Below are 14,164 nucleotides of genomic sequence, written 5' to 3'. Positions count from 1 at the left end.
TCATGTCAACAATTTGATATTATAGATTCAGCACCAATTCCCCTTCCAAAGCAGAAGACAGGTACCCAGCAAACCCATTTAGACAATTTATAGTGAATAATGTACATGCAGTGCAGCAAGCAGACATGGTAAGCTACAAACTAGTCTGAGAGAGCAAAGAAATGCACCAAATGTTGTGGAAAGTGGTTATAAAAATATGGCCGTTTATTCAAGTACATGTCACAGTTTTACATATGTACAGATAACATGTTAACCACCATTAAGTTCAAATCTTTAGGCATTAAGATTACATTAAAAAAAAAAAAAAAAAAACCTTAAAGATAAATTGCACATCACTTGTTGAGAAAACAAAAGTTCAATCAAACTTAACAGCATCTCGCGTCACAGTTCTCAATTGTCCAAGGCACAACTTTAAATGCTACTCTGATGCATCATCTGGATCAGGGTCATCCACTTCAGTCCCTACATCCTCTGCACCATCTGTGTCCTTTTCCTCACTTCCAGAGTCTTCATTTTTACACTTTGGATAGTCATCTTCATCTTCTGCATCCAAGGCAATTTCTCGCAGTTCTTCCAAGTTGTCGGGACTTTTACCAGTTAGCCGCTGTCACCAAATTAAGAAGTTAGTATTTTGAATAGGATTATAGCCACATCAGGCACAACTGATAAGCAATCCCTTACCTCAATCATGTCAGCCATGTGTTGCACATGCTGTGCTAGCTCCTGAAGTTCATCATTTTCATTTTGCAACTTAGCAATCTTCTCATCTTTGGCTTCAATTTCTTTGTGGAGCTGATTGTGAAAACATTCATTTAACAAAACAGAGGTAGATGTTAAACTCAACTTCATGATTTTCCCACTACACAGTAAACACATGCTCCCAGGTTAATAAATACAAAGTCTTGTAAATGTGCAGCAGGTTTTGTTCATTAGAGGGCAATATAGCAAATATTTACTACTGTACATCAACTGGAATTCATGTCAAAGCAAAAGATGATTGCTTACAACAGCCATTTAAGCTGGGTATGCTCATATTGAACACATGCAAAGCCAGATTTGGGTTTTCCATTATGGGTAATGTTACAGTAAACAAGATAAGGTAAACCTTTCAAAAAAAGAGTCACTGCATCAGTACTCAAAACCAAGCCAATAAACAAAGCCTTGCCATGATTGCTCAGCTGTGCTGAAATAATGGCCAGCAGAGCAGGGCTAAATGCTGAAGTCACCAACCTTCTCATTCTCCTGGAGAACATTGAAAAGCGCTTTCCGTCGCACCTCTGCCTGTTCCTTCCAGTAAATAGTAGTAGGGGTTTCTGCAGGGGTTTTAAAGTTTGTATTAATGTTTAAGACTAAACTTGAGCACCAACTTAACCACATAATACAATTTGAGAAACTGGAAAAACATCCTGTGCAAGAATTCGACACCATACATGTCATTTCAAAGATGTAATGTATACTGCTGTTGGTCCTTTCTCTCAACATGATAAGTGTGACTCAAAACTAGAATTACCTTTGACCATAAGCTCATAAGCTTCCTGAGAGATTCCTTCAGTTTGGTTTTCATTTTCTGGGTCTATGGGTTTCACTGCCACTTCAGCTTTAACCCTCTTTGATCCCTTAACCTGGACAGCACCCCATAGCTTCCTCTTAGGAACAGCCTTCCCAGACTAGAAGAAGGTAAAAAAAAAAAAAAAAGGTTTGTAATCTTGTCTTAATTCAATTTAGCAGACTTTTTTGTTCAACATGCTTGTTGGTGTGTACCTCAATTTTCTTCCCAAGAGGCTTATTGACAGCAGATGGCTGGAGGACTTGAAGTGTTCTCCTGGAAGTTACCCCTGATGTTTGTGCTGTAAAAAAATTCTGCAACACAATGAGGATAAATATGGGATTAACAAGGTATCGTGTGAGCATAAACATCTTAAAATATTAGGCGAACTAACTAAACTGACAAACTAGATTCTCTCTGCATACCAAAACATTCTCAGAGCTCCTTTGTCTCCATTTACACTCTTGTTAACGGTCACTGAGACATAAGCAAGCACGGTAGCTAAGCAGCACAGTGTATGCATGCCTACCTAGCGTGGGAAAGGGGCAGGACAGTAAGATACATGAGGCAAAACACCCAAAATTCCCACAGTCAGCCATTGGTCCTTACATATTACCTAACTGCATGAACCTTAAATAATTAGTGTGGGAACTTGCGTTTACAAAAAAAAAAAAAAAAAAAAAAACCCTAATTACTGCAAAACTATGGGTTAGTTAATGTTTTCACCCATAAAGAGTGGCAGCAGAAGGCACAGTTAACAGGATTAAAACATCAGCACTTGTTGCAGTACGTTGAGAATACACACAGGCAATGATTAATTCAACTAGATCAGGGTTCACATAAAAACAAAACTTAGATTACACAAAATGTAATAATTTTAAAATAGTAAAAACTTCTAAATGGTTAATGCCTGTGGGTTGGCCAATTTAAGTTATACAGACTACTATTGAGTCAATTTTCTTTAACCCCCTTTATTAGTTCAAGTTTGAGGAAAATTGGGGATATGGTTTATTTCAACTGGTTTAATGGCTATCCGTTTAATGTCTAACTGGTTTAAAGTCTTGTAGCCTAGCATGCACTTAATTAGCAATATACTTAATGCCAGAAGTAGTTAAATAAATGAACAAATGTCTTTTCCTTTAAATGATGACACCTAATTCAGGGATTTTTATGATACATAATACTAAAAACATATACAATATAATATATAATACAAATTTTAAAACAGAACAAAGCCAATAGCTTAGTCAGAGCCTGAAATATAGACAGAATGCAAACAATATTTAAAGTGTTTGCAAGTAAAAATCAAATTTACCCCAAGCATGGTGATATAGAAAATATTTGAAGTCAACGTGTTACATACCTTTAAATTTTCACTTGGATTCTCCACTTGCTTCGATTTTCTGACAGAACTCATTTCTTCAGATATCTATGAACAATTAAGAGACAAAATAGCCTTGATGTAGATACTTACTTATAACATTAGTGAATTATTCAACAGAAACATTTCAGGACTTTTCTCCATTCCCACACTCACAGAACACCACACCATCTCACAAAAAATCTGGTGGTGACTTAAGTTACCTTACAAAAAATTATAGACCATTGAATAGGATTAAAACTATGTAAGTATGAATAACAAACCAACACCACAATAACTAAACCTGAAAAATAGTTGGAAAACACTTAGAAGGACCAAACAATAAGAACAAACAGATGTGTCCTAATGGATTCTTTCTCTCTCATACACACACACACACACCCCCATCTCCATAAATACATATATTTCTCACTATATATAGTTAGAAAAATAAATTTCATTATTTTATTCCCCTCTCTCCAATGTATATATTTCTCGCTCTCATACATACACACATTTCTACCTATACGAGACACACACACACACACACACATTTCTCTCCCTCTATAAACACCTCTCTCGTATAGATGGAAATCACACACACACACACACACACACACACACACACACACACCTCTCCCTCCCCCCAATTTTCCAAATACGCCCAAAATAAAAGTTAAAGCAATTAACTAAAGTAACTAAAGCATTCAGGTGGTTTATTTGAGCTTTAAGTAGTGAGAAAAGCAGAGAGAGAGAGAAGCTAACAAGCTAACAAGCTAGCTCCAAATCAACAGGCGCCAAAACCAGGCTAAACAAACAGGACGGACAGACAAAGCGAAAACAATGGTGTTAAATACAAGGCTTTTAACGTTTATTTAACAAAACACTTACATTAATAATTCATTAACATATTGTTAAAAATGTGGATTCAATGAACTTAAGGTTCAGCTCGTTCAGCAGATATTAAACCTCCAAAACAACATAAGTAAACAAATTCCCTTCAGTAAAGCACTGAAGAACAGATTAATACCAAACGTAAAAGATAAATGAAATACCTTAATACAACCGTAGCGACTTTACTGCTTAACGTCTTTGACACGCTACGTTCACGTACAGCGCTCAAATATGAACAGGCTCATGCGCGCCACAAGCTTAAGTAGAATTTGATCACGTGACTCGAGGAATCGTTCTCCCGAGTCGAGTCTTTTACTTCAGTTCTTTGAAGCGATACTACGGAAGCGTATTGCATTCACTTGAGTAAAAAAAAAAATCTACTGTTTTTCTGAATTAACGACTTAATTTTTCAGGAAAAAAATTTTTTGCTCTGTTTTTCTGAATTAACGACTTACTTATCTCAAAATTATGAGATAATTTTCAGGAAAAAAATTTTTTTTGCTGTTTTTCTGAATTAACGACTTAATGTGGATTGCATGGAAGTAAACATGTCCCGCCTTTCAAGTTTAATCCGGTTTTATTTTACTTTGGGTTTGAGACATTGGGAGATACTGCTGTCTTTAAGTAATATAAATGGTGTTGTTATTAGTGCATCAACACCTCAAGACTTTGCGCCTGTTCAGACGAAAAGAACATTCTGATCTGCTTGACGTTGCTGTGTTTCTATATCAGTTGAACCGATATGGTATGCTTCACGGTAGCCGTATCACCATTCGTGAAAACCCGTCGATTGCACCATTGATGCAGATCCCATATGGTTTGAGTTTATCATATGAATCAACATGTCATAAAAAGTTCGGGCCTGGATTATGATACAAACGTCGCCGAAGACGATTCCGGCGCCTCAGTTGCACTCCATGGAGATCCAGTATTTTCAACAATTGCCTGATTGTCTCTTGTGTCACCACATAGCCAGCCTGAATGCATTTCAGATGCATCATCTTATATCCGTGAAGCATACCATATCGGTTCAACTGATTAAACTTGAAACTTGGGACATGTTTACTTCCATGCAATCCACATTAAGTCGTTAATTAAGAAAAACAGAGCAAAAATTTTTTTTCCTGAAAAACTCTCTCATAATTTTGATATAAGTAAGTCGTTAATTCAGAAAAACAGAGCAAAAAATGTTTTTTCCTAAAAATTAAGTCGTTAATTCAGAAAAACAGAGTAGATTTTTTTTTTTACTCAAGTGAATGCAATACGCTTCCGTACGATACGAATCGTTTATAATTATTGATTCAGGTCTAAGATCAGTGAAGTAGGGAAGATAACGTTAGCCGGTCCTGCCTAAAAATCACTAAAACACACGTCCTGTTAATCTCTTTCTTAAAGTGCTGACTGTATTGAGCTGTTACTTTTGAGTGTTGAGTGGAACAGCAGCTCAAAAACAGCCTGTGTATTTTCAGTCACATTTAAAGCACGTGACATCTTGAACGTGGCGCTTGCCAGATTTTGCACGGTTTACATATATTATAACCAAACCATGTCGAGGGCGTCAGAGAAAAGTTTCAAATATAAGAATGAGCTTCCATGGTTGAATTATGTATATCTTTTCATACCAACAGCATCTTAATTACAACCTAAACATATCATTTATCTAGTTTGTCAAATATTTTTAGCTACAAGGAGCATCGATGATTTTAGTACGGATCTGGCAACCCTTTAACATCAGACCTGCCTGATGTTCACAGTCAGCCATTTTGAGTTGTTTGTTCAGTGCGAGCTGACGGCTTGTTTTTCTTCAGACAAATAGGGATCAAGGCCGAGGTCTTGAAGAACCGCTCGAAAGACATTTTACACAACTATTTTGTAATTATGGGTCCACCGCGAAGCAAATTTAGTCGTCTATTATCCGAAAGAAGGGTGAATCTGAATTGGTTTGTCACTTTATCTTGACATGGCACGGGAGGTTTGGTCGGTTGGTTTTGACGACTGAGGTAAAAAGCTTGAAAACAACGCAGCGGAGAGAAACAAAAGCTCGGCAACAACTAAGCTTTTGCACACGAGGGTTTATTTTAAAGTTTGTTATCCGATAGCAGAGTATAAGCTTGTGGTTTCAGATTTCACTACAACACACGATGATACTCGTGTTACGATAGTTAGCCTTTACAGAAGCGAGCTAACTGAGCTAGCGACACCACGCACTTCCCAGCTCTGCTAGCATAACTAGCTAGTAAAGAACCACAGGTAGAAAATGTAACTGTCGGATCGTCTACACACTTTAGCTAACGAGCTATCATAGAGGAATTATCGTTACTCTTGACATGTAGCTGACGGTTAAGTGAACTCTGCTGTAGTTTGCGTTGTTAGGTTTCGTTAGCTAGCGGCCACAGGAAAGCCCGAGGATGGTGAACTACAACAGCGGGGCCACAACAACAAACCTTGGGTCAGATTTATGGCCATAAAGCCCAACATGGCGACCGGTCTGTTCCTTGTTCTTGCACCTGGTGCCAACTCCTCCAGGCATCTCTGTTTCTGTGCCATGGTCGTCCTTCTCCCCTGTCATTCAGCTGTGAGAGTTTAATCCATCAATATGAATAAGAATCACATGTGTCGTGGAAGAGACTCCAAAATCTACAGTAGTCAGGACTAGGAATCTTTTTTTTTTTTTTTTTTTTTTTTAAAAAAAAACTAGAATACATTTGTGCAGCTTCAGGGTGTAAAAGCCAAGGCTATACTTCTCTATTTTGCTAAACTATACAACAACAAAAAAAGAGTCATTGGCATGGATTTCAGTTGTTTTTATCGGCTTTAAAGTTCTGGTTTGATTTTTTAGTGAGAACAGAATTACTTTGCTTTTTTCTATTTATGAAAATTTGACTTTCTTTTTTCTCGAAACATGGTGTGATGTCCAGATACAAATTGTTAAGCTCCAGGTGCTAAGATCTGATTTCTAATCTAAAAATGACTTGATTTCAATTTGAGATTTTTTTTTCTTAATTCGGTTTAGTGAATATTCCAGTTTGTGCCGGATCTTTTCTCTCTTTAACTGTTTAAACACCAAGCATTTGAATAAATAGCATAGCCTGTTTGTTGAAAGCCCTGAAAGCAGAAAAGGTGATTAAAAGAAAATAAGTCTTTACTATAAAACCATGGGAGACCCAAACTCTCGACGTAATCAAACCCGAAACCGACTCCGTGCCCAGCTACGGAAGAAACGAGAATCCTTGGCTGACCAGTTTGACTTCAAAATCTACATTGCCTTCGTGTTTAAGGAAAAGGTGCTTATGGACTGGCCTGAGATACATATTGTGTACTTGGCACTTCATCCAAAATATTAGTTTTTCTCCATTAATACTAATTATATACATATTTAAGTGAATTCACTTGGCTTTGGTGGATTATTAGTTGATAAATTAGTTAAATATAAAAGTGATGTAGCATTTTATGTAAACCTTTAAAATGTTAAAAGCTTTCTGCATATAGTTCTGTCTGAGCTGTATTTTACAAATATTTATTAATTGGCAATACATTTGGAGCCAAAATTCAATATTTTCCAAAGCCTTAATTTGACTCTGAGATACTTGTTTTTAATGGTAACTGTCTGCAAAGTGACCACTTTTGATATCCAGCTTATTGAAATTTATTGACTATTGTAAAATGATGTGCAATGCTGATGACTGTCTTTTTCACTTTGAGCAGAGAAAGAAGTCTGCACTTTTTGAGGTAGCTGAAGTGGTGCCTGTCATGACCAACAACTATGAAGAAAATATCCTCAAAGGAGTGAAGGATTCAAGCTACTCCTTAGAAAGTTCTTTGGAGCTTCTTCAAAAAGATGTTGTGCAGTTGCACGCCCCTCGCTACCAATCTATGCGCAGGGTAAGAAATATAAATCCGAGGGGCAATTTATTGTATTAGTTGAAGTTTAAAAAATACATGTAGAGATTTTTAGCTGTGCGTGATTGGTCATGATTCTCAAATTAACAAGAAATTGCATATAGTGATATTTTTCTAACCTCTGTAAACTTTTATTAAGCACGGCTTCACCAACACATCTTTTCAGTTTTTATGTAACAGAACATCATTGTTTATTCTAAAAAAATTCTAGTGTAAAGTCATTTAAACCAAATGTGAGTGTGTATTAAGTACTTTTCCATAGTAATTGTGGTAGAAGATAATTACATTATCTGCAGCAAAACACTAAAGAATTTTTGTGCACACACACAAATGGACTTAACACTTATTTCATACATCAGCTGAAGAACAACACCGAACAATATATATTTTGTTTTATTTTGCTATTATGGACACTATGCATTCCAGCAGGTGAATTTATATTTGTCCTAAACTGAGAATTGACTGATTTTGTGTTTTCAAGCAAATAAATTTCAGTGTGGAAACATTTTGTTCTGGTACACTGATTGTAATTCTGTGGTCTTTTTCTAAAGGATGTAATCGGTTGCACACAAGAGATGGACTTCATTCTTTGGCCCCGCAATGATATTGAGAAGATAGTGTGTCTTCTGTTCTCCAGATGGAAGGGAGCGGATCATGAACCCTTCAGGCCTGTTCAGGTGACTATTTCTTACATGTTAGTTTTAGTTTTGGGCTTCATAAATTGTTCACAATTATAGCACTCTATTTATTTATTTTTAATATTTTGTATTCATAGGCCAAGTTTGAATTTCACCATGGGGACTATGAGAAGCAGTTTTTGCATGCTCTTGGCCGTAAGGACAAGGCTGGGATGGTGATGAACAACCCAAATCAGTCTGTGTTTCTTTTCTTGGACAGACAGCACTTGCAGGTCGGTTATATTGGAACACTGATATAAGCTAGAAATGTTCATATATGTCCTTTCTTATTTTTACTGTTCATGCCCTTTGTGCAGACTCCAAAAACCCAGGCCACAGTTTTCAAGTTGTGCAGCCTCTGCCTCTACCTGCCACAGGATCAGCTGACCTGTTGGGGGGTCGGAGATCTCGAAGACCACCTCCGCCCATACATGCCAGATTAGCAGAGACAGAAGATTCCTGCCCCAAGGCCACTGAAGCAAGTTGACTTCATACCCATCTCAGTTGAATAGAATTGAACTTGTGCGTGGAACTCTCCTTTTTGTTAACCACTCATTTTCATTCTGAAGTTCATTTTAGTTCATTTTTATATCCCACCTACCAGACAGTTTTGGTTCGGTTCACCCATTTATCCTACCCTTAACCTGTCTGCCTTTATTTGAACTTTCACGAACATTGTTTTGAGTGGTTGTTCTCTTGGAGCAGCACTGTCAACAACCACCAATCACAGAAGGAACACTTTAGTGGGGGATATAGCAAAAGCAAACCAATGTCAGGGGTCCCTTAAATATGGGCCTCTTGTGTTGGACCGGTTCTGATATCAGTTTCATGAGTGGATAGTTGATGTCTTTATTTTTCGGGGAAAGGTTTTAAGATTAATGACAATCAGTGACAGGATAGTCATAGTGAAAAGGCTAATTTTAGTAGCTGAACAATACATGGTAAAAATTGATTTGGGTTAGCAATGGTTTCTCATCCTTTTCAACTGCCTGAGTTTTTCTTTACAGTTTATTTTAAGTGTCAGTCCACGCTTATTACATGTTAAGCTCCTTCATATTTTATGTTGTAATTTCTGGAAGAGTGACGCCTCACGGGGGTTTAGATGTGAATATGGACAATACAAGAGGGTCTTCTGTCGGGTGAATTCTATTGGGCTTTGATTTTTTGGGATGTGGAATTTCTGAAACCAATGAGCAGTTCATGCACTATTCATTCATGCTACTGATACCTGATTAAGTTTTTGTTGTTGGATATTCAGTGAGCAACTAATGCTTCAATCCATGTACCTAACAAAAGAATTGTTGTGGAAAAATTCAGTGCACCATTACAGTTTGTTAGCTTTTCCTCCCTCCTTATTTTCAACCCCCTCCCCTCACCCCTTTGAGTACTAATCATCATAAGCTAGCTTTGTTGGGTAAAGCATAAAACCTACCTTTTGCAGTTCTCTTTGAATCATAAGAAGAGGCCACTGTGTTCATGATTTATTCATTTTGTTTGTATTGCTTTAATGCCACACTGCTGAAAAATTCCCAATACAGTGCAAGCTTTGAAAATCTCTTGTTGTGTTTTATTACATGCTTACATGTGTATATACAAACGTTTACAGGTTCCATGTTTCTCAGACTTCGTTAAGCATCAGCTACCGAGGTGCTTTGTGTGTCTTCCCTGAGCGATCAGTTTCCCGTTTGCTTTGTTTGTCAAATCAACAGTAGCAAATGCCAAACTCCGTCCTTGCTTTAAAACCTGTGCGGTTATCAAGATGTCTTCTCCAACCTTGGCCGCATTCATATACCTGCCAAAACCAAACAGAAATCTTGGCTGAGAAATTCAACCCCCTGTTTATCATGAAAAAATATCAGACTAGAAAATGGACTAAGTAAAACGTGCACACTAATGGAGTACTAGTCGAAAACTATTTTGAGAATGTATTTTAAAGCAGCAAGTTCTGTTCACGTGTTGATTTATTTATTATTGATTTGTTTATACTTTAACATTTATTAAAGTAATCAATTTTAATATAATCAATTATTAGCAATATCTACCCAGTGATCACACAGGTTTGTCTGCCTTGTAGCTCCACTTTTTTGGTAAACCTACCATTGTTTGGTCATTTTAGCAGGTAAACCTACCATGCAGGTATACAACTACTGATCCTACACCATCTGTTTCTATTCACAATTTGTCAGCTTTCTTCTACTCTATCTCTTTGTGGAAAGAAACTGCCAATGACCAGATGTTTGCTTGGTACAGATTACCAATTGTTGTAGATTATTGCAGTGACACTAGCCCTGTCATGTATGATTATAATATAAATGCATCAGGTTAAACACCTCAACTAAACTGTTCATTAACAATACGCCAATCAAAAACAACTGGCAGTGATTAAGGTTCAGAGGACAGTTATCACAGATTGTGCATTAAAAAAAAAAGTGTCTCACTTCAACATACAGGATCCACCTTAAATAACTGCAGGTTATGTGCTGGTCCCTTTACACTGATGAGTGTGGGCTGACGAACTAAACTGTTAGCTAAAAAGTTTAGTGCATTAAACCCACAAAACTCTCATCAATCTTCTCTCATCAAACTCTCAATCTTGGAAATATGTTCTTGGCAAAAATACCAGAACCTAGAACAGTTCATGCAATTTATCAGTCATTAATAGTTAGGTTTGGTATTAAGATGGTTCATTTTGAAATGAATAGAACATGAAGGTTAAGCTTTCTGATCTTTCTTAGTAATAAACACTTTACGTGATGTTCATGTCGACGCTGACTCCAGGCGCTCCTCTCTCTGTGTACAGGAGTGCAGTAGTAGAAATCACATCAACCAGAGTTGCGGTCAGTCCACCATGTAGTGTCCCTCCTCGGTTAGTGTGCTCCTCTTCCACTTTCATCTCACACACTATTTTACCAGGACTGGCTGAGACCAGCTCGACCTGCGTTCACAATCACCACATGCAACAAATCCTTAAGAATACATTTAGCAGAATTCCACTTGGTTCATATTTTGATGGTAGAAATGAGTTACAAATACAAGCTGAGAGATTTTCATTTTTTGACAGTTGCAAGGGTTTGTTTGTTTTTAGAAGAATCTTTCCAAACATGAGCACCTCTCTGTCCAATTCATGAGGCTTCATCTAATTAAAACATGCATCATATTGTCAAATCACATCTGTGCTGAACTCAGAGTTTACGATGACCTATTACTTCCTCAGGAGCTCTCGGTTGCACTATTCTAAACTGTATAAACCAGTGTCACCCAAATGAGGATGAGGTTCCCTTCTGAGCCTGGTTCCTATCAAGGTTTCTTCCTCATATCATCTCAGGGAGCTTTTCCTTGACTCCGTTAACTCCGGCTTGCTCATTAGGGATAGGGATAGACATATAGTATCATAAATTTTAAGTTAATATTTTTAAAATTGTATATATTCATTTATTTATTTTTTTATCCTTATTTTTTCTTCTTATTATTATTATAATACATTCGTTTATTTTTTTTCTCCTTCTTCTGTTTCCATACTTTTGTAAAGCTGCTTTGAATCAATGGGAATTGTTAAAAGCTATACAATTCAACTGAATTGAAATATTTTATAAAACCAAAAATCTAGTATTTTTCATGTAAGTTAACAGGAAAAAATAAAGAAAATAAGCATAAAAGGTTTCAGAAAAAACATTTCTCTAAACGTGTTATAGAGGTTTTATATATATATATATATATATATATATATATATGAATATGCTCAAGGTTATAAAGATGATAAAGACCCTCACTCACTTTACTTAAAACACGGTCAAATCCAGGAGAGTCCAACATGGCTCGCATCACTTGTCTCAGTGAATTTACAGATAATGAAACCATTTCTTAATAAATCTTTTATCGCACAAACCACACCAGAAGATAGAAAGTTCCTAATGACAACAGAAATTCTCTCTTCTACACCATTTATCAAAATAAAAGTCTGTGTCAGTGACGTGTTTAGCTTTGCTTTGATATACCATATTTTAATATGCACTAGTATCATTTTAATCCATATATATATGAATTTAAATTTGCTTTAAATGAGTTTACGTTTTAGGCAAAACGATCTTATTCATTTCGTAATATTTAACTAAATACTTTTTAAATATTATGAAGTGCGTAGCTAAACTTCCGTTTCGCCAAATAAATGTGCTCGAGTAGAAACATAGGGTACTGCACAATAGGGTCGGATTACTATTTTGACATATTATGCAATAGATTCTATATTAGCTTGTTACAGAAGAATTATTAATGAACGGTACAGATTTTTAGTGTTCTGTAGGTTTTGCAGTATTTGGTCATATTTGACACGATTAACAACCCCGGTAACAATAAAAAGTTGTTTATTGCATTGTACCTTATAATAAATCATACACTTTGCACTATTTATCAGAGATGGGGGACTCGAGTCATATGACTTGACTCGAGTCGGACTTAAGTCGCAAATTTGAGACTTGAGACTTGTTTGACAAATATTAAAAAAAGACTCGACTTGACTTTGACTTGACATTCATGACTTGAGACTTGACTCCTGTTTTTAAACGCACACAAGAGCGTAATCTAATCACGTGACGCAGCAGGCAAGCAGAGGGAGCGCGCGCACTCACTAATAAACCTTAACAGTCGTGACGAAACATGGAAGGCGACACAACAAAAATAATTAAGTTCGGGTACCGGGATTTTGTGCAAGATGAGAAGAGAAGAACAGCAGAATGCGACCACATCGCTCACAATTGAATGACAAAGTTCTATCAAATAAAATTTTTTAGTAAGCGCAATGTAGTGTAAATGGTTGGTCACTGTTTATGTGCAAATGTCAGCTGTTTTGCAATAGCACTTATAATTGGTCTTCAGTGTTAGGCTTTGAGTGAAAAGCGTATGGATCGTTTATGGGGATGCACATATATATAAAAAACATAAATATAAATATAAAAATAAAAAACTTCAGTTGTAAGTTGCAAGCACAGTCATATTCTTGTCTCGCATGCACACACACACACACACACATTCAATTTAAAGGGACAGTTCACCCAAAAATAAAAAAAATCTTTTAGAATTTTCTCACCCTCATGATGTTACAAACCTGTATAAATTACTTTGTTTAGATGAACACGGAGGAAGATATTTTAAGGAATGTTTGTAACCAAACCATTCATGAGCCCCATTCACTTCCATAGTATTCTTTTTTCCCACTATAGAAGTGAATGGGGCTCATAAATGGTTTGGTTACAAACAATCCTCAAAATATCTACATGTGTGTTCATCAAAACAAAGTAATTTATACAGGTTTGTAACATCGTGAGGGTGAGAAAAAGATAACAGAATTTTCATTTTTAGGTGAACTGTCCCTTTAATTAATAAATTACACTCACTCCAATCATCTCTCTCTCTCTCTCTCTCTCTCTCTCTCTCTCTCTCTCTCTCTCTCCCCAATAGTTAATTCACTTCAAGGTTTTTGGGATTCAATAATTTACGTTTTTTGATTGACGTGATTGATTGTTGTTGTTATTCTGTTGTTAAAAAGGAAGGATCTAATTTAAGGATGTGTTCATGTCCCATTAAAAGGGAATGCCTGTTCAAAAAATGCAATTTGGTTGCAAAGAAACCATTGTACTTTTTTATATATACTTTTCCATGGTCTTCTGCCATGTTTGAGGCATATAGAAACTTTTCATGCTTTTATGTTGGCCTTATTTCAGTTACATTTACATCTTATTCTTTGTAGTTTTGATTTTTATTAATTTTTAGATTTTTATTGTATTTACAACT

The 14,164-nt window shown here is 36.3% G+C and overlaps 3 protein-coding genes across 4 annotated transcripts; 1 reads left to right on the top strand and 2 right to left on the bottom strand.

The window, feature by feature from the left end:
- Positions 1-226: 226 nt before the first annotated feature.
- On the bottom strand, positions 227-4,092 carry gmnn (geminin DNA replication inhibitor). Of its 2 annotated transcripts, XM_060897376.1 has the most exons (7): positions 3,962-4,092; positions 2,910-2,975; positions 1,762-1,860; positions 1,511-1,667; positions 1,231-1,313; positions 682-792; positions 229-604 (listed from the first exon to the last, which is right to left on the bottom strand). In XM_060897376.1, exons 2-7 carry the CDS (start codon positions 2,961-2,963, stop codon positions 419-421), a joined length of 690 nt encoding a protein of 229 aa, XP_060753359.1. In that variant the 5' UTR covers positions 2,964-2,975; positions 3,962-4,092; the 3' UTR covers positions 229-418. The 2 variants fall into 2 exon arrangements, with proteins under 2 accessions (XP_060753361.1, XP_060753359.1); XM_060897378.1 differs by lacking the exon at positions 3,962-4,092 and having other exon boundaries at positions 227-604; positions 2,910-2,974.
- A 1,459-nt stretch (positions 4,093-5,551) lies between these two features.
- Positions 5,552-9,930, top strand: c21h6orf62 (chromosome 21 C6orf62 homolog). Its single transcript, XM_060896835.1, has 5 exons — positions 5,552-7,084; positions 7,506-7,682; positions 8,252-8,377; positions 8,476-8,610; positions 8,695-9,930. Exons 1-5 carry the CDS (start codon positions 6,956-6,958, stop codon positions 8,818-8,820), a joined length of 693 nt encoding a protein of 230 aa, XP_060752818.1. The 5' UTR covers positions 5,552-6,955; the 3' UTR covers positions 8,821-9,930.
- acot13 (acyl-CoA thioesterase 13) lies at positions 9,923-12,309 on the bottom strand. Its single transcript, XM_060896836.1, has 3 exons — positions 12,152-12,309; positions 11,128-11,312; positions 9,923-10,169 (listed from the first exon to the last, which is right to left on the bottom strand). The coding sequence occupies exons 1-3, from the start codon at positions 12,233-12,235 to the stop codon at positions 10,013-10,015; spliced, it is 426 nt and encodes a 141-aa protein (XP_060752819.1). The 5' UTR covers positions 12,236-12,309; the 3' UTR covers positions 9,923-10,012.
- Positions 12,310-14,164: the final 1,855 nt, after the last annotated feature.

Source organism: Tachysurus vachellii, chromosome 21, assembly GCF_030014155.1.
Source record: "Tachysurus vachellii isolate PV-2020 chromosome 21, HZAU_Pvac_v1, whole genome shotgun sequence".
NCBI classification, from domain to species: Eukaryota; Metazoa; Chordata; class Actinopteri; order Siluriformes; family Bagridae; genus Tachysurus; species Tachysurus vachellii.
This window is presented reverse-complemented; position numbering and strand designations above follow the sequence as displayed.